The sequence below is a fragment of the Phyllosticta citribraziliensis genome (assembly GCF_038025025.1).
Source record: "Phyllosticta citribraziliensis strain CPC 17464 chromosome Unknown J3D65scaffold_5, whole genome shotgun sequence".
NCBI classification, from domain to species: Eukaryota; Fungi; Ascomycota; class Dothideomycetes; order Botryosphaeriales; family Phyllostictaceae; genus Phyllosticta; species Phyllosticta citribraziliensis.
Genome location: NW_027117342.1, coordinates 646,339 through 667,997, shown reverse-complemented (window position 1 = coordinate 667,997; position 21,659 = coordinate 646,339). Strand labels below are relative to the sequence as shown.

The window sequence follows — 21,659 nt, the reverse complement described above, 5'->3', positions numbered from 1 at the left end:
TACCTAGCCTACTTGCCTTTCCGCATTACGGTGGGTGGGTGGGGCGCCACGGCTGCATCGGTCGAGTGGCTCGAAGATTCTAGCGCAAGCAGCCACTTGCCCAATCTGTCCGCGAGAAGCATAACTCGCAAACGAAGCTGGAGCTTGACTTGCACGCACGCATGCATGCACAAAGAGCGCGCGCGCGTGTGTATTGTTAGAATCAGAGTTGCGCTGCCAAATGAGGGTGGCGACATCTGGGGCGGGCGGGCGCTGCACAGAGGCGGACGAAAGAGCCGCCCTGCCCTGCCCGTTGCTCAGTACTACAGCGGACGTGGGAGGGAGAGGAACAAGATCCGCCGTCTGCCCGTGTGGCTGGATGGCCGATGCAGCCAGCAACTGCCGCACCTCGCGCATCCCAGGCCCATCATGTCGGCACATGCGTCGGCTCGGCACACCACCTACCGCCCACCGCACGTCCTGGGCTGCGTGCGCTGCGTTGCGTAGCGCTCCCGCCGACATGTCCCACTAATACGCCATGAAGTGTGCAGACAGGCAGACGACCTGAGGGAGCGCTCATGGCGCCGAGCCGAGTGCGACGCCGGGCGGCCGCGGCGGTGCCGGGAAGAGGCATGACTGGCCGCTGGGAGGGAAAATGACGGACTGCTGGGAAGAAGCATGACTGGTGGAAAAGGCATGCGGGGATGCACCTTGACGCGGTCGAGAGTCGCGGCGAGGGGCGAATGCTGTGGCGGGGATGGCCTGGACGGGTTGGTGCGTTAGTCAGGAACGGTCAGGAACTTTCAGGGACGGGACTGGGAATGAGGGAGTGGGAGAGGGAGAGGTCGTCAAAGGAGGGTGATGGTGCTGTTGATGACAAGGCGAAGTGGTGGTGGTGGAGCAAGGCGCAAGGGCTTCTTTGGCGCAGTCATTCAGTAGGTGTGCCTGCTGTCGAGGCGTGTCGAATGCTTCTTGTCCATCTGCGTAATCTTTGAGACGTGCAGCGTCAAGGCTCTCTGCGCATGACCTCTTTGCTAACGACCTCGTCAAGGGAGGATGGCGGTAGTGCGGGATGAGGGGTTGAGGGCGAGAATTGTAGCAGCGAGTGTGCGTAAGAGGGTGTGCTGGCAAGAGCTGTCGTCCTTGGCAGGAGTAAAGTAGATGGATGCGGCCGTAGTTAGGAGGTGTAGATGTGAGGTAGGACGTACCAAAGAATTGTTTCATGTAGGCAAGGAAGAACACACGCGCGACACCACGAGGACTCTCAAGGCAGACGCCCCTAGCTTCACAGGCATCATGAGGTGCACATGATGGCTTCATCCATACCACCACACTAAGACTGTAATCAGCACGGGAATACCAACCATTGAAGCTCATGATTCATGAGATTTCTCTCTTCATTCGTTATAACGACAGAAATATGTAAAGGCGAGCGAGCAGCAAGCAACGCGCTAGGCGCTTCCGCGCTCACCCTCTAAAGGTGCTTGACAGGTGGGTCGACCAGTAGCAAAGAAGCGAAGATATAAAGGCAGCTGTACAACAAAAACACAAGATTTTCTTTGGTCGCCGCGACCGCGCGCAGGCAAGAAAGGGGACCAAAGTCAGGGAGTGTGGAGTGGGTGTGATGCATGCAACCATAGGGGGTCATGAGAAGAGAAAGACAAAATGTACAACGAAAGAAAAAGTGGCTTCGGCAGGAAAAAAGAGCTTGTCCAATGCTAAACCCCAGACCCACCCCACCGGTATTTGCATGTGCAAGAGAGCCTACCGTGACCGTCCAACCCCGTAAAGCCATGCAGAAATGAGGAACAAGAAAGGCGCAAGGTGGCCGAGGGATGCAAGACGACGCAGGTTGAAACATTCCCAAGTCTCGGGTCACCAGGCGCCATCCCTTGCGTCGCGGCGGGTACCCGCATAGCAGAATGACGCCACAGGGACAGGGTCCAGAACAGGGCGAAATTTACAGCATCCTCGCATCCATGCAGGAATGCACTTAGAGACCCAGCGAGGCGTCCGAAATGCAGCCCGGGGCATCGCCAGACTCGGCGCAAAGAGGCGGCAGGGGCGACGTGATGAGGTCAAGAACGTTGAGGGCGTAGGTTGTCAAAATGTTGCCTGGGACTGTCAGTAGGAATTCGAAGCCAGACGAGGAAAACATACCACCAGGGTAGTAGTTGCAGAAGCTCAGCAGCATGCTGTTGCACTGGGTGGTGGCACAGCCGACGGCGTAGCTGTCCTTCCAGATCATTTGCGTAAAGTGACCGGTGTCCTGCGAGGTGGTGGGGGTGGCCAGGCCGTAGAAGCCGTTGAAGTACTGGCCCTCGGAGTAGTACATGTTGGAAAAGGTGCCGGCGGCAGTGGTCATGTTGTCAGCGGTGAGCTGGGTGCCGTAGACGGTGTACTCGGCCATGTTTTGGCCGTCACTGCTCGGGTTAGTTTGAACAAGGCAGGGAAGCATGAGACTTACGACTTGGTGTGGGCGTAGACGCAAGTGTCGGCGGCCTTCTTCGCCTCGGCCTCCAGGCTGTAGTCCCAGTACATGGAGCAAGTGGTGTGGTTGGTGCGGTGGGCATTGTGGTAGGCCAACCACTTCTTGGCGGCGTCCGTGTTGGGGGTGGTGGTCAATTGGGAGCCGGATTGAGCATCGGGCGTGGCACACAGCGGCTGGTAGTTGAAGCCACCCGTCTTGGACGGGGTGGTGGTGGGAGTCGGAATGTTGGCCACGTTGACGGACGGGGAGGAGGAGGAGGTGGTGGTGGGAGCGGGAGGAGGAGACTCGGTCGTGGGGGCCTGGGTGGAGGTAGGCGTGGGAGTTGTGGTTGGCACGACGATGATGGGAGTCTCGGTGGTCGCAGGCGGCGGGGGAGGGGGGGCGAAGGTCGAGACTTGGACGGGGAAAGTCTCGACGGGGGCCTCGGAGAGGGTTATGGTGGAGGTGATGGCAGGCAGCTCGACGCCCTCGGTGACGAGCTGGGTGACGGTGACGAATTCCAGGTCGGTGACATAGACGCGCTTGTCGAGTCTGGCGGGGACGGCCAGGGCATTGGCAGCAAAGGCGGCCGACAGGAGGACTGAGGAACGCATAATGTCGGGACGGCAGGGAATCGATCAACGAGATTGGCGGCCAGGAACGAAGGGGAGCGGTCGTCTAAAGGAATGGCAGTCCGCGCAGGACAATAAAGAGTGAAAAGGCCCGAGAAGGACGAATGAACGACTGACCGACGACGACGAGGTGACGGAAGGGTGATGTCGAGGGAGCGGTGGTGGAGAAGGAGAGAAGAGAGTCAAGGAATGGTGGGCTGGGCAGTAATAACAAGAAGCTCAAGCGAGAGAGAAGGACGGGGACGGGGGTCGCGCCACGAGGGAGACGCTACCAGTGCAGGTGTTTCATAAACAATGCGGAGAGGACGTCGCGCAATTAAGAAAGGATCACCTTGCCCTGGGCCTACGTATGCTTAAAATTGGGCCGGCCAGCCCCTAACCTCGACGCAAGAGAGCCAAGGTCTTCGCGCCGCCCGTCAGGAACAGGAACAGGAACAGGAGCCCATCCCCGTCGGTGATCAAGCGCGTGGCTGTCAGCCCTCGACCAGTACCACAACTACAACTCGCCCTCTCACCAACGGGTTGCCGCGGCCACCACCGCCAGCCAGCCAGCCATCCTCTGCCAATAGTCAGTCCCTAGCGCCTGTGCTCCGCCGCCCGCAGTCGTCGTCCCACCCCGCTTGGCAGATCCATCACGACTCCACACCAATTGCTTCCAGAACCCGTCGTTGGCCTCGGTCATGCTGCGTCCGGCCTGGTCATGCTGCGTCCGGCCTGGTCTTGCCGCCTGCCGAGCCTCCCTGCTGGCTGCATCCCCGTCTCGCCGCCCCGTTGGTCCATGAAATAATCCCGACGACAGATGAAGGTTGCCTATTGCGTAAATGCTCCGAGACACCACCGTCCGCACATCTCGAGAAATTATCGCGGCCGCGTTGCCGTCATCTGCTGGCCCCTGTCACTCTTCATTCCCTGAGAGCACTGGCCCACGTCATGGCCACCGACGCTGCCTCTGCTTCAACCAAACCACCACCTGCACTCCAGTACGAGCTTGTGGGCTATCCGTCGGTACGAGGCAGCATCGCCAATCTGCAAATCGCGCTGATCTCCATCCCCTCGTCTTGGCCTGGGGAAGCGCCATAGCAACTTCAAATATAGCCACTCTGTCGCCATGTTGTCCTGTCGCACACGGGGCTTGCGTTTTTGACAGCCGCCAGCTGACCTCGACCTTGGCCCCACGAAAACACGACTGTGCGGCGGCTCTGTGTGGACTGTGACAAGACGCCCGACTATTATCCCACGGCGTGTCCGATCGTCGCGATACGAGCTCGCTGCACAGGCCCCGACTCTGTCTCGACGACAAGAGTCAAGTCAGGAGGAGAGTCGAAAAAGTGATGCCCTGTACAACCGCCGCATTCTTCTCTGCCATGCATGCCTAGTCCATCGTGTCACACGTGTTGCTATTCTTCCCTGCAAATGGTCCACGACTTGTCCTCTCGACACTGAAAAAACTCTCGGGACGGTCCGGTGGTCAACGCTCAGAGAATCTACTCGCATACATGCAAGCAACACAATCATTCTGCAACACCAAAACCAAGGATTCGACGGTACCTACCGCCAGCCTATTTCGCTGTGAATGGTGCTCTTGCGACTCTACAACTTGGACCCGCATGGCCTCTGCGCCACTGCCGCTGCCACGGACGCACATGCGCCGCCTGCATGTAGCCGCAACGTTTCGTCGCCCTCCTTCAGGCTGACCTTCATTTCCGTCGCAGACTGCCACCAACACCCCATCTCATCACCGCCTTTTGCTCGCCGTTGTCAGTGGCGGTCAACAGCCTGTTTCTCCCTTCTGCCCAGGCTCGCTCGGTCGACATGTCAAGAGCCAAGCACATGGCTGCTTCATTCTTTCATCCAACGAGACATTTTGTCGCGCAGTAAAACGAATGATTCGGAAGATTCCACCATGGCCGAAACAATCTCATCGGACCAATCCTTTTCATCAATCGCTGCATATTGTCAACAACCTCGGCAGTCAGCTCACCACCACGCAGCGGCCACAAAGCAACGTTGAACTCTGGCCACGTCTGGCCATACAACTCCTGCCATGACAGCCATCCCGACCGCTCGGAATTCACACCATCAATCCACAGGCTGGAGAAGGACATGTTTGCCCCGCGAGAATATCCCTCGTCTCCACGTCGGCAGCATGAAACGGCCCAAAATCCACCTGTACCCTTAAAGCGACGCAACAAACTTGTCGACTTGATCGCGGCGAAGCGACAACAAAGCTTCAATCTATTCAGTGGACCCCGCAATTCCCCGATGCCGACTAGCGTCCGCCTTGCAATTAGAAGTTGCAGCGTAGAGGCCCTATAGCGGTGAGTATTTCGCATTTGACGAGCCAGACTTGGGCTGGAGAAGCCTCGCCGCCCGCATGGTGGTTGGCACGCTATCAACTGCTGAAAGTGGGCTTCCAGGCCTCTAGCGCTACGGCGCAACCGTCGCTAGGGGCAGCCAGCCAGCTAGGTCCTAGAGCGTTCGGCTGCTCCTACGAGCGCTTCCATGCACGCACGCGGGCTTCTAGAATCGGTGCAGAAGAGCGGCCTGTTTTGGCTAGAACATCTTCAACACCACGGCCTGCACTCTCGCTGCATCCACAACACAAATCAAACCGCCTCGATGGCAAGTCTTGCGGCAGAATCTTTCACAGCCACCACACCACCACCGTCACCGTCATCCTACCTCCGCTCCACCCGCACTGCCCAACACGCCTGGGCGTGCGCCTTCTCCCACGCGTGCTCCGCTGCGACGGGGTGCAGGAACCGGGGATGCGCTCTGCGTTCCCGCTGCGCCTCGCCTCGCCTCGCCTCGCCGCTCATGTTGCACCGTCTGCGTGCTCTCTCTATCTTCAGCAGCTCTGACCTTGTCGAACTACCTGCGAGCTCCTGTGCATACGTGGCTGATGTACCGTAGCCGGCGCGCCGCACACATTCGGGGTGTACAGAACACAACTAGCTCTTGTCGACGCGCGGCGCATTTTTTCGCCAACAATCGTGCTTCTCGAAGATGAATTTGTGTTGCCGCTGTTTGGTAGACTCCAGCCGAACCCGCGCTAAGCGGAGCTGAGTTGACGCGCGCTGCACAAAAATCTAGACCACGGGTGCATCCGCGTCGCCCGACCTGGCTGGGCCTGGTCGAGGCCGTCTGCTCGTGGTTTGGTTTGGTTCCCGATCCCGCTTCGCCTGGCCCCGCTGCTGCCGCTCTTGCTTAACCGCAAGATTGTATGAGAATGATGGAGAGGTTGGTAGGCGGTAGGCAGTAAGGTAAGCGTATTTGTGTCGACGCGGCTTCGTAGCGCATTGTCGAATAACAGGTAAGGTAGGATAGAGTAGCTGGTGGCGGACGGCATTGGACAGGTCTGCGGCTGGAGAGAAATTTATATTCCCAGCACTGCGGAGCCACTGAGGGAGTTGAGGTTGATTACGCTCGCGGAGCGTTCATGCAGCACCACGGCTATGCTCAAGAGCTCTCATCCGTAGAACTCACCAATAGAGGGATCCGATCGCTGTTTCTTTTGGCTCCCATTATAATTATTTTTACACCGGCAAGGCCCTCACCACGGTGTCCAAATTGGGAAAGCGTCGTCATGTGATGGCGCGCCGTGCGCCGCGTCAACCGGACAGTCATACGCATCTCACCCTCATCTTCCTCCATCGCCCACATTGCAAACTCCATGTCTCTCCTATCCAAAGCCATGGCTCAAACCGTCTCCGAATACCAAACGCGCGTGTACACGCTGCTGCTGCAGATCCCCTCGGGCAGGGTAACGACCTACGCCGCACTAGCCAAAGCGCTGCACTCGTCCCCTCGCGCCATCGGCGGCGCGTTGCGCAACAATCCATTCGCGCCCGAAGTGCCATGTCATCGGTGCATTGCGAGCAGTGGGGTGAGTCTCCTGCAAACCCGGATGAGGGCGTGCTGACCTCGCGACAGTACGTCGGCGGCTTCAAGGGCGACTGGGAAAAGACGCCCAGCGGACAGAATCAGACGTCCAAGTTGCGGTTGCTGGAGGACGAGGGGGTGCGGTTCGATGCGAATGGCATGCTGGTGGATCAGAAATTGCGGTGGGATGCGTTTGATACGGGGAAGCTCTAGCGTGCTTTTGGGGTTGGATGGCTTTGGCAGACAGATGCATGCCATGAATTAACGAGTCGATGTTTGTTCATGTCGCTGTCCTGAACTGTGATGGAATCGCAGGGTACGCGAAATGCGTGGGAGAAATTTCGGACGCCCGCTGACTCATCCACTGCCATCACTCAACACCGGACCTTGGCCTCTGCTTCATCAAACCAAACACATTGCACACCATGCCCAAGAAGAAACATTTCGTCCAACAATCAGCCTCAAAGGCAAAGCCCGGCGCAACCGCAGGCAAGAAGAAGCAGCCCCCGGTAAGTCAGCAAAAGTCGTGTCCGCTCATCTCAGACAGACCGCAACTTGGAGCCTGGAATTGTCGGCGACTGACGCAAAGCAGGAGCCCGAGACCGAGGACGACTTTCTGGATGCTGCTGACGAGCACGAAAAGGCGGCGGGCAAATGGCGCGCGGGCGATGCTGCTAAATCGGCGCGCTTCTTCCAGCGCGCCATTGATGCTTATGCTGCGGGACTCGCCAAATATCCCACGTCGTTTGACCTTGCGTATAACAAGTAGGTTCTCTTCTTCGTCGTGATTGTTTTGTTCGAGTGCCCGAAGTTGTGCCAGCCGTGGTTGTGGAAACCGTGGTTGTGAAGCAGGCGCACCCACGGGCAACAGTACCACCTTGACCAACTCGAGACGCGATCATCTCAACTCTTCATCATTAATCATTATCATTGCAGAGCATTACTTGAATACGAAATTACCCAAGACGCACGGATTGCACGCGAATTCAAACACCCTCGCATCGATATGCTCAAGCAGACGCTCGAGTCGCATCTCTTCGCCATGAAAGTCAACGACAAGAACGTCGACGTCCGATTCAACACGGCCACGGTCATGTCGGATCTCGCCGAGGAGCTGGAAGAAGCAAACGAGGGCGACGGTGTTGACCTCTACCTCGAAGCCATTCTCTTCATGACCCAAATCTTTGACGACCAGGAAGCGGAGTACGCCGAATGGCAAGCTTTCATTGATTCGGCAAACGGCCCCATGCAACCAGAGACTCGGGAGGCCTTGGCTTCATGGTCATTACCTGTCGCTCCTCCCGATGCAGCACCCTCGTCGAGCGAGTATGCCACGGTGGAGGAAACCGTCACGGAGCGCGCGATTCTAGACACCATATCCTCGCTGGGTGGCATGGTATCCGACCTGATGCACATTCTGCCTCCAGATCGATTCGCCGAGATGGAGGGTATTATCGAGAGAACTTCCAAGATGTACTCGACCGCATACCAAAAGTACATGGACAAGCTGTCGCGCGAACGTCCAGCACCCGGTAAGACTCAATCCGTCGTCGGTCTCTTATACTGACCTTTCAAGCACCACGTTCACTCTCTCTCACCATTGGTGCAGCACCAGTCAAATCGGCACCTCCCTTGAGCCCCTGGGAAGAAGCCAAGCGTGAACTCGCCCTTGGCCAGGCCATTTTCAAATCTTCCTACTGCGACATACACTTCCGCCTTGGTGATCCCCAGAGAAAACTGGGTGACCCCGAAAAGCTACCTCAGGCGTGGTATTTCCACCTCCGCGACTCCTTCAAACATGTATACAGTTTTCCCTCTTTGGTCGAGGGCAAAACACCCCAGATGGTTCAGGACCCGTCGTCTCTCCCGCCCACTGCAGAAGGCGTATGCGCCTACGCCGACGCGCTGCTCGACCTCGTCGACGCCATCTCGCCATCCGCCGACGCCCGGCGCGCCAGCGAGGAAAAGTACATCTTCGACTGCAACGACCGCACCAACGACTCAATGGACAAGGACGAAATCAAAAAGTGGTCCGAGATTCCCGTCCCGCTGGACCAACTCGCCATCGACCCGGACATCATGCTGAACCTGCCACTCCCCGACCTCTACTTCGACGCCCTGCACCGCGCGTTGTACCTCCTCACACAAGCGGCGCCGCCGCTCGTCGAGCCCGAAAAGCAGCCCGCGCTGCTCCTCTCGGCCGGCGACGCGTACTGGCGCTACCGCAACGCGCACCTGGCGTTCGTCGACCACGCGCCGCGGTTCGGCTTCTCCGGCGCCGCGGGCTTTGAGGCGCGCGCCGTCGAGCTGTGGGAGGAGGCGAGGCGTTGCGCGGCCAGACTGGCTGCCGGTGCTGAGTGGCCAAGGTGGCCAGAGCAGGAAGAGGCGTGGGCCAAGGTGTGCATATCCAAGTTCGCCAGGGGCGTGGAGTGCTTGGACGACATTCGATCCCCAGACGACAAGGAAGTCGTGAGAGCCGCGCTCGTTGGAATGGTCAAGGATGGATTGATTGCGGCCAAGGTGCTGGAAATGGCGGATGGAGTGGGGTGGTTCTAGATTGGCGTCTTTGGACAAAAGCCGGCGTTGGGTCTTTTTGGCTACGGTAGATTGGACGGAGCTTCCTCTTTCTCTTTCTCTACGAGGGCTGGGGAGCGTGGGTGAATTGCAGGCTTTCTGTGCTCTTCACGACGGGCCCTTCGACAGCTAAACGGTGTTTCGAAAATTCGACTATGTCTGTGGTCTCAAGAGCAGCTACTCCTCCCAGGACATCCACGCAGGGTATTCCCTATGAGCACACATGGACCCACCCACCGACATCAGCGCGCCATCGGAAAAGCCACCCCACCCGTCCGTCATCGGAAAACCACCACCTACCTACATGTAGGTACATCACCAGACAAAACACCCGCAAAACGCAACCCGAACCGCCTCCCAACGCAAAGTCAAAGCCGCGCGAAACAAGCCCTCGCGTCAAGATTTCCCCTTTGATTGCGCCGTGCCCTTCTTTTCTTCGCTGCTTTCGGCGGGTCGCCGGCTGGCGCGTTGACCTGCCACACACGTGCCGTCCCGTCCACCTTCCGCCCGCGTACAGAATGGGACGGAAGACGGGCGGGAGGCAGAGGCGGATATGGACACGCTTATGGGGGGAGGTGAGGCTGTTGCGTGTATGTGTGTACATGTGTATGTGGTGGGCCTTGCCGAACCCCGCATCGCGTCAGCCGGCGCGACGCTGCAGCGTGGGGGCGGCGGTAGGTCTGGTGGACGGGCATCGGCAGTGGGGTGGGTGGGTCGAGCAGACATAAGGCAGGGTGAGCGATTGCTCGGGGATTAATAGTGAGCGCCGCGACAGCATTGGAGAGAGAGAGAGGGGGGCTCGCGACACTGCTGGCGAAGCTTGACTTGCGCCTCACGCTGCCCTTGACCGATTCAATCCATAATCGCATATCGTATTCTTGCACACGTCAGACGTCTCTGCAATGGCGCCGCCGCCATCGCTGCCTCCCTTCTCGGCGCTGCCGCTGCGAGAGGGCGATCCGCATCATTCGGCCTGGGGCTTGTGAGTGTATTTCGCATTTCCCATTTCTATTCCAGTCGTGCTTTGCTGGCCAATGACTGCGTGGTTCGCGAGATAGAGAGGATGGGGAGGTAGACAAACGAGCTAACGAAATCAAGATACGGCGAAGACGACCAGCTGGGATTCCTCAATCGCCTCACAGACGACGTGGTGCTAGCGGCCGCCGGAGAAATCAAGTCCGGCGTACGGTATGTTTTTCGGAGCACCCCAACGAAGAGTGACAGAACGAGGAAAAACACAATCTCTCAGAACGATGCCATCTGACCAGTTGCGCGAATGCTGCGTGTAGAATCTCCCTGAATTGGCCGCTGGACGCCCAGCGCGACACGCCGTTCTTCGGGCGGCAGGTTTTCCACCAGCACGTGTATCAAAAGCCGCCGCGCATCGTGCACGACGACGTGTGGACGTTCAACAGCCAGTGCAGTAGCCAGTGTATGTTTCGTCCCCGCTCGTCCCGCTCGTCCCGCACCAAAGGAGACAGTTCGATGCTGACGGCTTGCTCAGGGGACGGATTGCGGCACTTTGGGTACCAGAAAGAGGAGCTGTTTTACAACGGCGTCACTGTGGAGCAGATCAGCGGCGAGGGCGCGTCCAAGGTGAATGGCATCGGCGGTAAGTCCTTCTTTGCCCATTATTGCGAATCGAAAGGTTCTGACGGCTTCAGCGTGGTCGGAAAAGGGCATTGTTGGCCGTGGCGTTTTACTGGACTACCACAGCTGGCGCGTCAAAAAGGGACTGCCGTTCGATGCCTTTCAATCGGGCTCGATTCCCCTGTCCCAGCTCAAAGAGATAGCTGCAGACCAGGGGGTGGAGATCAAATTTGGCGACATTCTGTTGCTTCGCGTCGGTACGTCAATCAGAGAGCGGAGCAGTGGGCGTCAAAAGAAGCACGACCGCGCTTCTTGACACCAGCGCCAGTCCACGGAAACTAACAGTGACAGGCTGGATGCACGCCTACAACTCCAAGAGCAAGACGGAAATCACAGCCCTCACAAAGGCCAACCCGCCCAGCTTCCCCGGCGTGGAGCAGAGCGAGGAGATGCTCGAGTGGATCTGGAACAACTTCTCGGCCGTCGCCGGAGACCATCCGTCGTTCGAGTGCTGGCCGTCGCAAAAGGACTGGAAGCTGCACGAGGTGCTGCTGGCCGGCTGGGGCTGTCCGATAGGTGAGCTGTTCGATCTGGAAGCGCTGGCGGACCACTGTGCTCGAACGGGGCGGTTTTCTTTTTTCGTCTCCAGCGAGGTTTGCAATGTGCCCGGTGGTGTGGCGAGTCCGCCGAATATTCTGGCAATCTTTTAGCTGCAACCCTGCCTGTTCCTATCCATCATGATGAGTACGATGATTGAATGCTCCTGATGTTGCCGTTCAAAGCGTATGAGCTCCCTCTGCTCTTGTGCGCGGCTTTGGCAAGTTCGGGTAAGGGTGTCGTGTCATTGACCCCTTCCTGTGAAGCCCTTGCAGATGAGCATGACATGTAGTTGAGCACCACTACCGATGAAGGTGGATCAATTGTTCATGACCGGGGAATATGTTTCAAAAATAAAAGAGCGGAGAGTAGGTTCATAGACAATCAACCCAAGAGGAAGTCGTGTCGTGGTGATGGCCAGTCGGCCCGCGGAAACAAGCAGTGGTCTGTGCACCAGCTCGACGTCGCGTCCATCCTGAGGTCCGCCGACCAGCGGACCCTACCTGCACTCTCTCTTCACCCTCATTTCACGCGCAAAATGGCACCAACCAACGATCAGGTCTCCTTCGACTCCATCATCAAGCGTAGCCGCGAGCGCAAAAAGGACGAGGCCCTCGCAAATCAGATTCTGGGCTCCGGCCGCCGCAAGTCTGCCCCGACAGGCCCGAGCAATCGCAAAGCCAGCGGCACTGCTGGCAGCCTGGCAAGCCGCGTTGGCGTCACCAAGGTATGAGAATCTCTGAGCTTCAAGGTCGTCTCTTACTCGTCGCAGCGCTCGTCCACCGCCGTCCCCAAGCCCAGCATCAACTCGACTCGTTGGGGCCACGACTTGCACCACGTAAACAACCCCAAGGGCGCGCGCTTTGCAAAGCCCGCCCGGACACACTCTGCCCCCCGCCTCGAAACGCGTTCGCAGTCCTTCAATGGCGGCTTTAAGACGGCCGCGGCTCCCAAGCCGACCGACAACATCAACATTCGTGGAAGGGCCGCGCCTCAGTTTTCCACCGTCGTCGCGAGCAACTTTGCGCCCGGAACGACCGCCGCAGACATCGAGGCCGTCATGGGCAATGTGGGAGGAGAAATGGTGAGCTGCAAGCTGACGAGCGCGCGTCCCACGGTCATCGCCGAGATGCAGTTTGCGGAGAGGGCTGGCGCCGAGAATGTCATTGCGACATTCAACAACCGCAAGGTATGGATGCCCTCCAAGCCGCGGAGCAGTGCTGATTGAACAGGCCGATGGTCGACTCCTCTACGTCTACATGAAGGACGACACTCCCATCACGCAGTCGGCTCCACGCAAGCTGTACGAACCAGCGGACGAGGCGATGGAAGTCGACAACGAGCCCGGCAACTACCGCCAGTCCAGATCAACCAGGCGCGCCGAGCCAGACTACCAGGACGGCAGATACGGATTTGTCGACACGACGGGAGACTATGGCCGCGAGGACCGCTGGGACGAGCAACGCCTCTACTCGGACGACATTCGACGTGGAGACCGCAACTACCGCCGTTAGGGACGTGATTGGTAGGTGGAACGAGGCTCATTGGTAGGCTTCTTGGTGATCAGGCGCATAGTTACTAAAAGCAAAGCGTGATACCCCGGACAAGGGTAGGTAGTCGAGTCCGTCATTAATTGAATTTGTTCCAGTCTGGGGCCTACCGTGAAGAGTGAGGTACACGAGGAACAATCCTGAGAAGAAAGAGTCTTTGTCACATCTCAATCCGTCCTGCAGCCAGGCAAACTGGACGAGGAAGTCTACCACGATCAGGTATTCCTCGTCGACAGATTCTGCTCAATTGAGGAAGTCGAGGAGCTATTCTGAAGACAAAGCCGACCCGGTGAAGCGTCCTAAACCGTCCTACCTCATGCCCAAATGCAAAATACGACAACGCCTACTCTACAGGACAATGCCAGCAGCACAACAAAGCCACGAACAAGACCTCGGTCCCACTCAGCGACGACGTAAAACAGCGTTCGTCTGCCGCCTCCCTGCCAGACAGCACAACCCACGCACACCAACCAACAACCCCCAAAAGAACCACCGCAAAAAACCCAACCATGTCATCCATCCTCCTCTACCGCCACACCTACACCTCCCCGGGCCACGGCACAATCAGCACGATCCACCCAAACGAGCTGTCCAGCCTGCTAGCATCCGCCGGGCCGCGCACGGTGCACACGACACTGCAGCTGGCGCGCGGCGCCAGCACCGTCGCCGTGCGGCAGCTGGACCTGCTGACGCCGGACGAGCGCGCCCGCTGGGCCGACTTGCCCAACATGCGCAATGTGGTGGCGACGGTGCGCATTCCGTGGCGCTTGAGGGTCGGCCGGAGCTGGGATGTGCTGCATGTTGTCAGTGAGAGGGCGCCTACGGAGTAGGGGAGTGGGTGAGGGAAGGAAAAGGGGGAAAGGGGGAGGAGGGGAAGGGAGGGGATGGTTGAGCGCCGCGTGAGAAGTGAGAGAGACTTGTGCGGTCAGGGAGTGAGGCTTCAAAACCAAACAGGCAGATGAGAGACACCAGATCATGAGGGCCTGCAAATGGTGGTCGAACGTTCCCAAGTGGCAGCTCTGGGATTTCTTGGAATTCCTTCTTAGAGTATAGGAGGGGTTGAACTTCGTGCCGTCTGCTCCTCTGCTTTCATGCTGCGTGCGCCACGGTTTTGGCTGCGGAGAAGCGGGCTTTGTGCATCTTTTTGTTGCAGTCTTGCTGGTAGATGGTATGGGCTGCTGATTGAGAGAATGAATGGCTTAATTCATCGATTCTTTTGTGACAGGGAGATGTACCATACCACTATGTGCTGCAGGGAACTGTAACGACAACAGCCTGCATTCTGCACGAGTAAGAATAAGAAAGGAGACATGACTTTACTATCGAAGCGATGAGTCAGCCAAAGGGTTGCAAATTTCTAGTCGAGATATATGACCAGTTGATCAACGATTTCACCTCCTCCTACTCGCCTCCGCACCCACAAATACAAACAATTGTGCAACGTCTTTGAGAAATACACAATCGCTGAATGAGTGGACTTATTGAATCCTTATCCAGGGTAGCTAGACTACAGACAACACTAGACATTCTCCACATCAAGCACATCGAGTGAGGATCATCATCACTCAAACAGACTCATCACGCTGATCAGGTAAGAGGGCGAGGGAGCGTAGCCACCACATCACGGCTTTCAAGAGTTGGCTGAGACCATGGTGGGCAAGTAGACATGATACGGCATGTGATGGACAGGCCTTGGGCGAGCGAGGGCTGCACAGCGACTACATGTGCGAAAAGCCTTGCAGATGTGCCAGCGAGAAGGTATCGGGAGACAGGCAAGATCGAAGGGAGGACGTTGTGGGCGATGGCAGCGGCAGCAGCAGCCACAGCGAGACGACAGGCAGGCGACAAACCCAGGACAAACACACGCACGCATACAACTCACAAGGCAAGGCCCACTGCATCGAAAGAATTCCAACAGCTAGGCAGACATCGCCCATCTCCTCACGCGGTCTATCAAAGACAGGACGAGTCGACAGAGACAAAGGAGATGAGATGGAAATGTATCAAGAGAGCAACGAACGCAAAGAAAGGAAAAAGGAGACAAAGAAATTGCTTTCCCGTTCAGTTCACGTGTCTTACCCCATTTTCTCTTCGCTTCTCTTCGCTTGCACGCCCATCGCGCCCAAAGCAGCCAGCCAGCCGGTGTGGCATGACTGATTGATTTATTGGTCCCGTCCGTATCTACAACGCTGAAGCAGTGGTGGGCATAAGACAGACGCTCTTCTTGTTTTGGATTGGTCGATTGGTCGTGTGGTTGGGTTGGTTGTTTGTTCGCTTGGGAGATGAAGAGGAAAGGGGCATATCGTTCTAAGAAGCAGACGGAAAAGAAAAAGGGAAACGAAAGCTGTAGTCTGGTTGTAGTTGTATCCGACACGAGCCAGTCAGTTCGTCAGTCACCAGCCAACCAGCCAGCCGTCACAGAGATCCGGGAAGTAATCATCCCATGAACCTCATCAGCCGCAATATACATGCAGGCTTGGCGGCCAAGAGTCAGAGCTGGCGGAGGAATTCAAGACAAGCCGGAGTGTGGTCATTGAGGTGGCGTGGGTCAGGTCAAGAAAGGCGGCATTCACTTGCTTTCGGGCAAGATGCCCTCAGCCTGAAGCCGTCTCCGTGCCTCCTCGAGTGCCCACGTCTCGATACTGCAGCGCGCGTCAGCTAAAGGCGACAAACTTTCTCCGTCCCTCCCAACAATCATCGCAATATCACACAAATAGTCAATCACAGGCAGGATCGTCCGACGAGAAAGGGGAGATCAACGCACGTCGTGTCGGGCTTGAACTGGTACGCAATGGCGGCGACGCCCAAGCCGCCAAAGAACCCCCAGTACCACAGCTTCTCCCAGCCCTCCTCCTCGTACTTTTCGCGCGGGTTCTGGCCCCACAGCCACCCGCCCGGCGTGTCGTACATGTCTTCCGAGTGGTGGTGCTCGCCTCCGCCGCCCAGCTTCGGAGTCGACGACGTAAAGGGCCGCATGCTGCTGGTGCTGCTGGCGCTGCTCTTGAAGAAGGGCATGGCGGCGGTGGCGGGAGAGACGGCCGACGAGTGGCGCAGCGCGGTTGCGCGGGCGAGGGCCATGGTCGTTGCGCGGAGCGTCATGGTGGTAGTGGTGGTGGGCAATGAGCGGGCCGGCTCTGCAGCTGATGAACCGACTGACGCGGGTTGAAGATTGAGGTGCAGCAAGCTGCCTGGTGAGATCCACGAGCGGTAGAGTGGAGAGGGGAGATGTGCCGGCGTAGTTGTTGATGACGGAGCGTCCGTGGGTGAGGAGGGAGGAGGTCGAGTGGGACGTGTGTAGGCAGTGGAGGTGGTCGGCTGGCTGTCCAAGTTGAACCCCGGTCTGTGCGTGGTGGGGCGGTGGCCGGCGGCAGTTTGGGACCCGATTTCCGGCTTTTGCTCGTCTCTCCTCTTCTTCCTCCCGTCCACTTGCTTGGCCCTCACAGAGACCTCGGATGATGCCGCCGACCATTCAATGATTCCATCTTCTCCCTACAAACTTTCCAAACTTCAGCGCCGTCTTTGGTCAGTATCCAGCTGATCCAAGACACCACCTACTTTCACGTTACGAAATCACAGCAACATGTCCATCGACAGATAGTATTAGCTACCATGCCCAACTCACTCTCTCCATGCTGTCCGACTTCATGCCGCTGACATGCTATTCGCTACCTAACCTTCCCTAAATGTGGGTATCCATGGTGCTATCATCATTCGTCAAGTAGAGGTCGTGACCTCCGCATCGAACCTCTGGCCATCCTCAGACCTTGGTTCCTCCTCAGACCTGGCGTCCTCCTTGGCCAGACACGACTACCAGTACTGCTGGCCATTCTAACCAGATACCGCATATTACGCATAGAATCGAGCCCATTATCCGCACATGCCGCGGTCCCTCATCGAATCGAGCCGCCGAATCTGTCGACTCCGTCGACCGGTCAAACGCCGTGGAAAATGAGTAGGTGTCGAATGGGTGAGTATGGGCTGTATGAGGCTCCAACGTCTGTCGGACGACGGACGTATCCCCAATCGAGCATGCTAATGAGATCAACGACGAGACGACGTATACCGGGTGACGCGGGTTGCGGTTCGCCTGTCGCTCGGATCTGTACTTGCGCTACCTGAAGGGACTGTTATAACGTGAATACTTGTCTGCAGGACAACCGGACGACTTACTGGTGCTGGTGTAGTCCGAGTAGTAGTAGCTGCTGCCGTACGAGGTGGTGCTCTTCTCATCCGCGCGCGTCTTCCGAGCCTTGCTGAGACCCAAAGCTGCCCCAATGGCACCAAGGCCGGCGAAGAGTCCTCCAGCCCCGATACCAGTCTTCCTCGTTTCCACGGGTCGAGGAGGCGGCGGCCGGTCGCCGTACCAGCCCGAGTGTCGACTGCCAGACGAATGGCGGTAGCGCTCTTGGACGTACGTCTCGCGGACGCGCTTTTTGCGGCCCAGGCCAAAGAGGGCCAGGAGGCCGTCAAACGCAGCCTTTGCGCAGAAAAAGAGAATGAGCAGGCCGAGCAGGAAAATGCCGGCGAGCACGCCAATGACGATGCCGGCGATTTCGCCTCCGCTGAGCCCACCGCCGCCGCCGCCGGATGAAGCGCTGACACCAATGCCACTGGCGCCCGTAGCTACTGGCGTCTCATAAGGGACGGTCGTAGTTGGGGACTCAGTTGCTGTAACAACTATCAGTGTTCCCGAAGTGGGTCTCAGAGGAGCAGAGTAGGAAGCAGCCGTACCCGTTGCGGTGAGGCCGGGGGAGGCGGTCGCGCCGACGGCTGCACACTGTCCTGATAGCATGCAGTACTGCTCGTTGGTGCAGCAAATGTTTCCGCAGGCCGTCTCGCCCTTGTTGTAGTTGCACGAGGCTGAGCCCGTGGCGGCCGTCCCTCCGCCTCCATACCAGCTGCTCGAAGTCACGGTGCGGGTGATGGTGTCGGTCTCGACAATGGTGGTAGTGTAGTATTGCCAGTATCCGGAGCTCGTTGCGCCGGCGCCGCACTGGGCCTGGTTGTTGGCGTCGGTGTAGCATTGGCCGGCGGCCTCGCAGCAGAGTTGACCGGACCAGCCGCAAGGATTTGCACAGGTTCCTCGACGCACCAGCGTTGCATTGACGAGTTCGTTGTAGGCATCTTCAAAGGGCACCTGTTCAAGTCGTGGCGCCGATGTTTGGATGGGGTTGGCCGAAACCTGGATGGACCGCGGGGAGGTTCCCAGTAGCGCCGCGAGGAATGTCGAGGCCAAGCTCGCCGACCTCCAGCTCATTCCGGGCGACATGTTGGGATGGAGGAATGCGAGCGCACGAGGCTCGCACACGCGGCGAGCAGTCGAGCTGGCGACTGGCGCAACGAGGCCGTCAGGATGTGGTCCAGGTCGGGTCGTCCAGTCGGTGTGGGGTCTGGTCTGCGGGAACTAGGCGATCTTCCGGAGGGTGGAGAGAGATGCCTGCCAGAGCAAAAAGAACAGAGCCTCAAGCTCCTGCCAATTTCTCTGGACTCACTTTCAAGGCGAACGAGGGACTGGGACTGAGCGAAAAGACAGTGCTGGTGTGGAATGCAGAGGGCGAGGGAGGCAACATGAAGTGGGTACAAGATGCAAGGCGTGGCGGGTATATTGACGGCCGACCAGCCTCCTCCAACCCCCTCGCCGCGGCCAAGCCCGCCCACCGACTGTTGCCAAAATCAAGAGGCTTGCGTCTGACGTCTGCGTTGGATTCGCTGCGGAACACGGCGAGGCCTTGTTGGGCAACTTTTCCGCTGCACTCTGTTTGTTGGTTGCCATGGGTGAGGCTGCTTATCGTGTTCCTGCACTGCACGTGCAGACAACTTGTTGTTTTCTGATTGATGTCTGGTTCTCCGCCTCGTTTTCTTTCATCATGCCTTTATTGGTCTTATGTTTGCTGCTACTTCATTCATATGGAATGATTTCTTTGATACCTCGACTCCATCACCGTTTTGAATTCATGCAACCTCGCCGACCTGAAATCTGCCTGAGACCGCATGCTACTCCACAACCACTTCTGATCCACGAGAGTCCTCCAAAATATCATGTCTTGAGAGTTTGGCCATCATCTCCGCATCCGTCAAGAAAACTGGCTCCTTCCACTTGGTCAAAAGCTCGTTTGGCAAACAAGTGTAGAAGCTGGCCAAGACGTTGTGGACTTGCTCCAGGACTTGGAATCCAAAGTTGACTTGACGAAGCATCCCACACATCTTCATGCCGACGAAACAATTCTCCAGCAGCTCTGCCTCCAGCCAAAACTCGTACGTCTTGTTGACCTTGGACTTGCGAATTTCTTCGTGGCGCCACTTGGGAAGATCAGGTGGGGCAAAGTTGGGCAGGTCGACGTGTTTGCCGTAGAGCTTTCCGAGTGGCTTGACGGTGAAATCCTTGTTGCCGAGGACAGTCTTGTTGAGCTTGTCGTAGAGGGCAAGATTCTCGGCCGAAGGAAGCTCCACACCAGTAACCTCAAAGGTGACGTCCTCATCAGAGCCGACAAAGGTGATGGGCATTTCCTTGGCTTGATATTTGCGCAACATTTCTGCCTGCGCCTCGTTACCAAGAGTTGTAACGGCCATGGTCAAAACGAGACGAGCTTTGGCTTCGGGGTTGTCGACAAACTTGATTTCCTCGTTGCGCTCTCCGCAGTCCCAACCCGGACGAGGGACGAGAGTATCAGCATGGTAGCCGTTGCAGAGGAGGCTGCACGAAATGTTGAACTCGTCAGGCAAATTGTGAGCCAATTCGGTGATTTTTGGGAATTCAATGTTGGCTTGATCGCAAACCTTGCGAGCTGCGTAGAGGTCGCTCAGGTACTCGGGGCAGACATTGTGATGGAGGAGATAGTTGAAAAAGTTCTTGATGACTCTGGTCGCACGCTCGATAGACTCGAGGTCGAAGTAGCAGGATTGCGGCCAGTGCGAAGACCTATTCAGTAAGCTTTGCTCCAAGATTCGCTCTATCTCGAGTGAACTTACAAGAAGCCTTTGGCCACGCCCTCAAAGTCGACAGGCCAAGCATTGGGATCGTCCTTGTCCAGGTCGATCGTATAGGTAGCAAGCATGAGAGCCTTGTCGGCGGGATCTCTATCCTCAAAGTCCTGATCGCTGAGTTTGCCGGTGAATTGACGCGGGCTTGAATCAATGCCGCCGTATTTCATGAATCTGGCAAAGACGGCGGAGTACTTTTCGTGCATGTTGCGCCTCGATCGAAAACGTTGAATGGCAATCTCCGTACGCCTGAAATGTCAGCATGGTCGATGGAAGAAGATTTGCACTTACAGTCGAAAATCCGTCGCCGGATCGTACATGGAGAGCTCCTCCTTGTAATCAGCCGGCGTCACTGGAGCATCAGCGAAGAATTCCTCGAATCCATGGGCCTTGTCCCATCCTCGAGCCTTGGGCTGCTGCTGAGGTTGAGTTTGGGCCTTGGGTTGGGTCTTGGCTTCACTATTTGCCGCCTTGAGCGTCTCAGAGACTTGGGGAGCAGCCTCAGTGTCGGATTCTTGGTTGAAATCTGGATCAAGCACAGTCTTGCATTGAAGAGGAATCTTGCGCCGGACGGTCTTGTCGGGCAACACGTCCAAAAAGGCACTCTTCTTCAGAGACTCAACTGTTGGACCATCAGCGAGGCGCCGGTGAGAAGTGGCTGTCAACGTACCAACTTGGGAAAAGGGCTTGTACTGTCGCATCTTTTTGAAGCCGCAGATGGACCTGATGGAAACGGGTCGATTCTCGCGGCCGCCACATTTTCCAAGCAAGTGAGGGTCGGTAGGGAGATTTTCGTCTGAAAAGTAGTATTCGACCTGACGAATGATGTCGTTGGTGAGAGGATGGGCGGGTACCGCAGCTGGGATTTGGTACGGAGTGGCAATGGGCTGCTCTTCGACCGGAGTGGGATGAGGCGCAGGCGGCTCCTCAACGAGTGGTAAAGCCATGATCCGGGTGTGATGAGAGGTGGAGAGTGGGTTGGGTTTGGAGTTGGGATTTATTCATGGCATGAAGCTGGTGCGGTGCAGGCAGCCGCGAGCACATGGCACATGGCACAACGCAAACAACATGACTGCGGTGAGGACATGATTGAAGCAATCAACTTCGATAGTGGATACCTACCGGTATGCTAGGGAAAAGCCTGCGATGAAAGTACTTACGATGGAGGTACTTACTATACAGGTACTTACGGTGTCCTGCGTGGTGAGTCGGCAATTGACGGTACGACGCTGCATGCGGACCCGGACGGCATCAGACGACGGCATGCAGACTGACAACCTCAGCGTCTCCACCAAACTCTGATGCGTCGTGGACATGTACGGCCCCCCTTGGACACGACAATGAGTGCAGGAGGCCGTTTTGTTTGGTGATGCGGCTCGCAGGAGAGGGTTCCCTGCATCTTCA

At 57.4% G+C, this 21,659-nt stretch overlaps 8 protein-coding genes across 8 annotated transcripts; 4 read left to right on the top strand and 4 right to left on the bottom strand.

Annotated features, from left to right (window-relative positions):
* Positions 1-1,972: 1,972 nt before the first annotated feature.
* J3D65DRAFT_666978 (CAP domain-containing protein) lies at positions 1,973-3,063 on the bottom strand (the record flags this gene model as incomplete). The annotated part of the gene is made up of 3 exons (XM_066802979.1): positions 1,973-2,094; positions 2,140-2,402; positions 2,447-3,063. 3 exons carry the CDS (start codon positions 3,061-3,063, stop codon positions 1,973-1,975), a joined length of 1,002 nt encoding a protein of 333 aa, XP_066655956.1.
* Positions 3,064-6,775: 3,712 nt separating this feature from the next.
* J3D65DRAFT_551546 (6-O-methylguanine DNA methyltransferase) lies at positions 6,776-7,176 on the top strand (the record flags this gene model as incomplete). The annotated part of the gene is made up of 2 exons (XM_066797044.1): positions 6,776-6,967; positions 7,015-7,176. 2 exons carry the CDS (start codon positions 6,776-6,778, stop codon positions 7,174-7,176), a joined length of 354 nt encoding a protein of 117 aa, XP_066655955.1.
* Positions 7,177-7,274: 98 nt separating this feature from the next.
* Positions 7,275-9,606, top strand: J3D65DRAFT_321927 (uncharacterized protein). Its single transcript, XM_066795348.1, has 4 exons — positions 7,275-7,472; positions 7,556-7,728; positions 7,900-8,495; positions 8,540-9,606. Exons 1-4 carry the CDS (start codon positions 7,389-7,391, stop codon positions 9,517-9,519), a joined length of 1,833 nt encoding a protein of 610 aa, XP_066655954.1. The 5' UTR covers positions 7,275-7,388; the 3' UTR covers positions 9,520-9,606.
* Positions 9,607-10,298: 692 nt separating this feature from the next.
* J3D65DRAFT_621477 (uncharacterized protein) lies at positions 10,299-11,888 on the top strand. Its single transcript, XM_066799967.1, has 6 exons — positions 10,299-10,519; positions 10,636-10,725; positions 10,827-10,969; positions 11,042-11,149; positions 11,202-11,384; positions 11,479-11,888. Exons 1-6 carry the CDS (start codon positions 10,440-10,442, stop codon positions 11,835-11,837), a joined length of 963 nt encoding a protein of 320 aa, XP_066655953.1. The 5' UTR covers positions 10,299-10,439; the 3' UTR covers positions 11,838-11,888.
* A 374-nt stretch (positions 11,889-12,262) lies between these two features.
* Positions 12,263-13,430, top strand: J3D65DRAFT_694440 (uncharacterized protein; the record flags this gene model as incomplete). The annotated part of the gene is made up of 3 exons (XM_066803979.1): positions 12,263-12,451; positions 12,476-12,913; positions 12,957-13,430. The coding sequence occupies 3 exons, from the start codon at positions 12,263-12,265 to the stop codon at positions 13,236-13,238; spliced, it is 909 nt and encodes a 302-aa protein (XP_066655952.1). The 3' UTR covers positions 13,239-13,430.
* A 2,413-nt stretch (positions 13,431-15,843) lies between these two features.
* Positions 15,844-16,250, bottom strand: J3D65DRAFT_551663 (ESSS subunit of NADH:ubiquinone oxidoreductase-domain-containing protein; the record flags this gene model as incomplete). The annotated part of the gene is made up of 2 exons (XM_066797051.1): positions 15,844-15,916; positions 16,039-16,250. The coding sequence occupies 2 exons, from the start codon at positions 16,248-16,250 to the stop codon at positions 15,844-15,846; spliced, it is 285 nt and encodes a 94-aa protein (XP_066655951.1).
* A 604-nt stretch (positions 16,251-16,854) lies between these two features.
* On the bottom strand, positions 16,855-19,039 carry J3D65DRAFT_621463 (uncharacterized protein). The gene is made up of 3 exons (XM_066799966.1): positions 18,006-19,039; positions 17,445-17,942; positions 16,855-17,398 (listed from the first exon to the last, which is right to left on the bottom strand). Exons 1-3 carry the CDS (start codon positions 18,541-18,543, stop codon positions 17,316-17,318), a joined length of 1,119 nt encoding a protein of 372 aa, XP_066655950.1. The 5' UTR covers positions 18,544-19,039; the 3' UTR covers positions 16,855-17,315.
* Positions 19,040-19,113: 74 nt separating this feature from the next.
* Positions 19,114-21,204, bottom strand: J3D65DRAFT_621460 (Argonaute siRNA chaperone complex subunit Arb1-domain-containing protein; the record flags this gene model as incomplete). The annotated part of the gene is made up of 4 exons (XM_066799965.1): positions 19,114-20,193; positions 20,244-20,504; positions 20,547-20,877; positions 20,926-21,204. Coding segments are annotated over 4 exons (1,796 nt in total), but the record flags the coding sequence as incomplete, so codon positions are not given.
* Between the last annotated feature and the right edge of the window lie 455 nt (positions 21,205-21,659).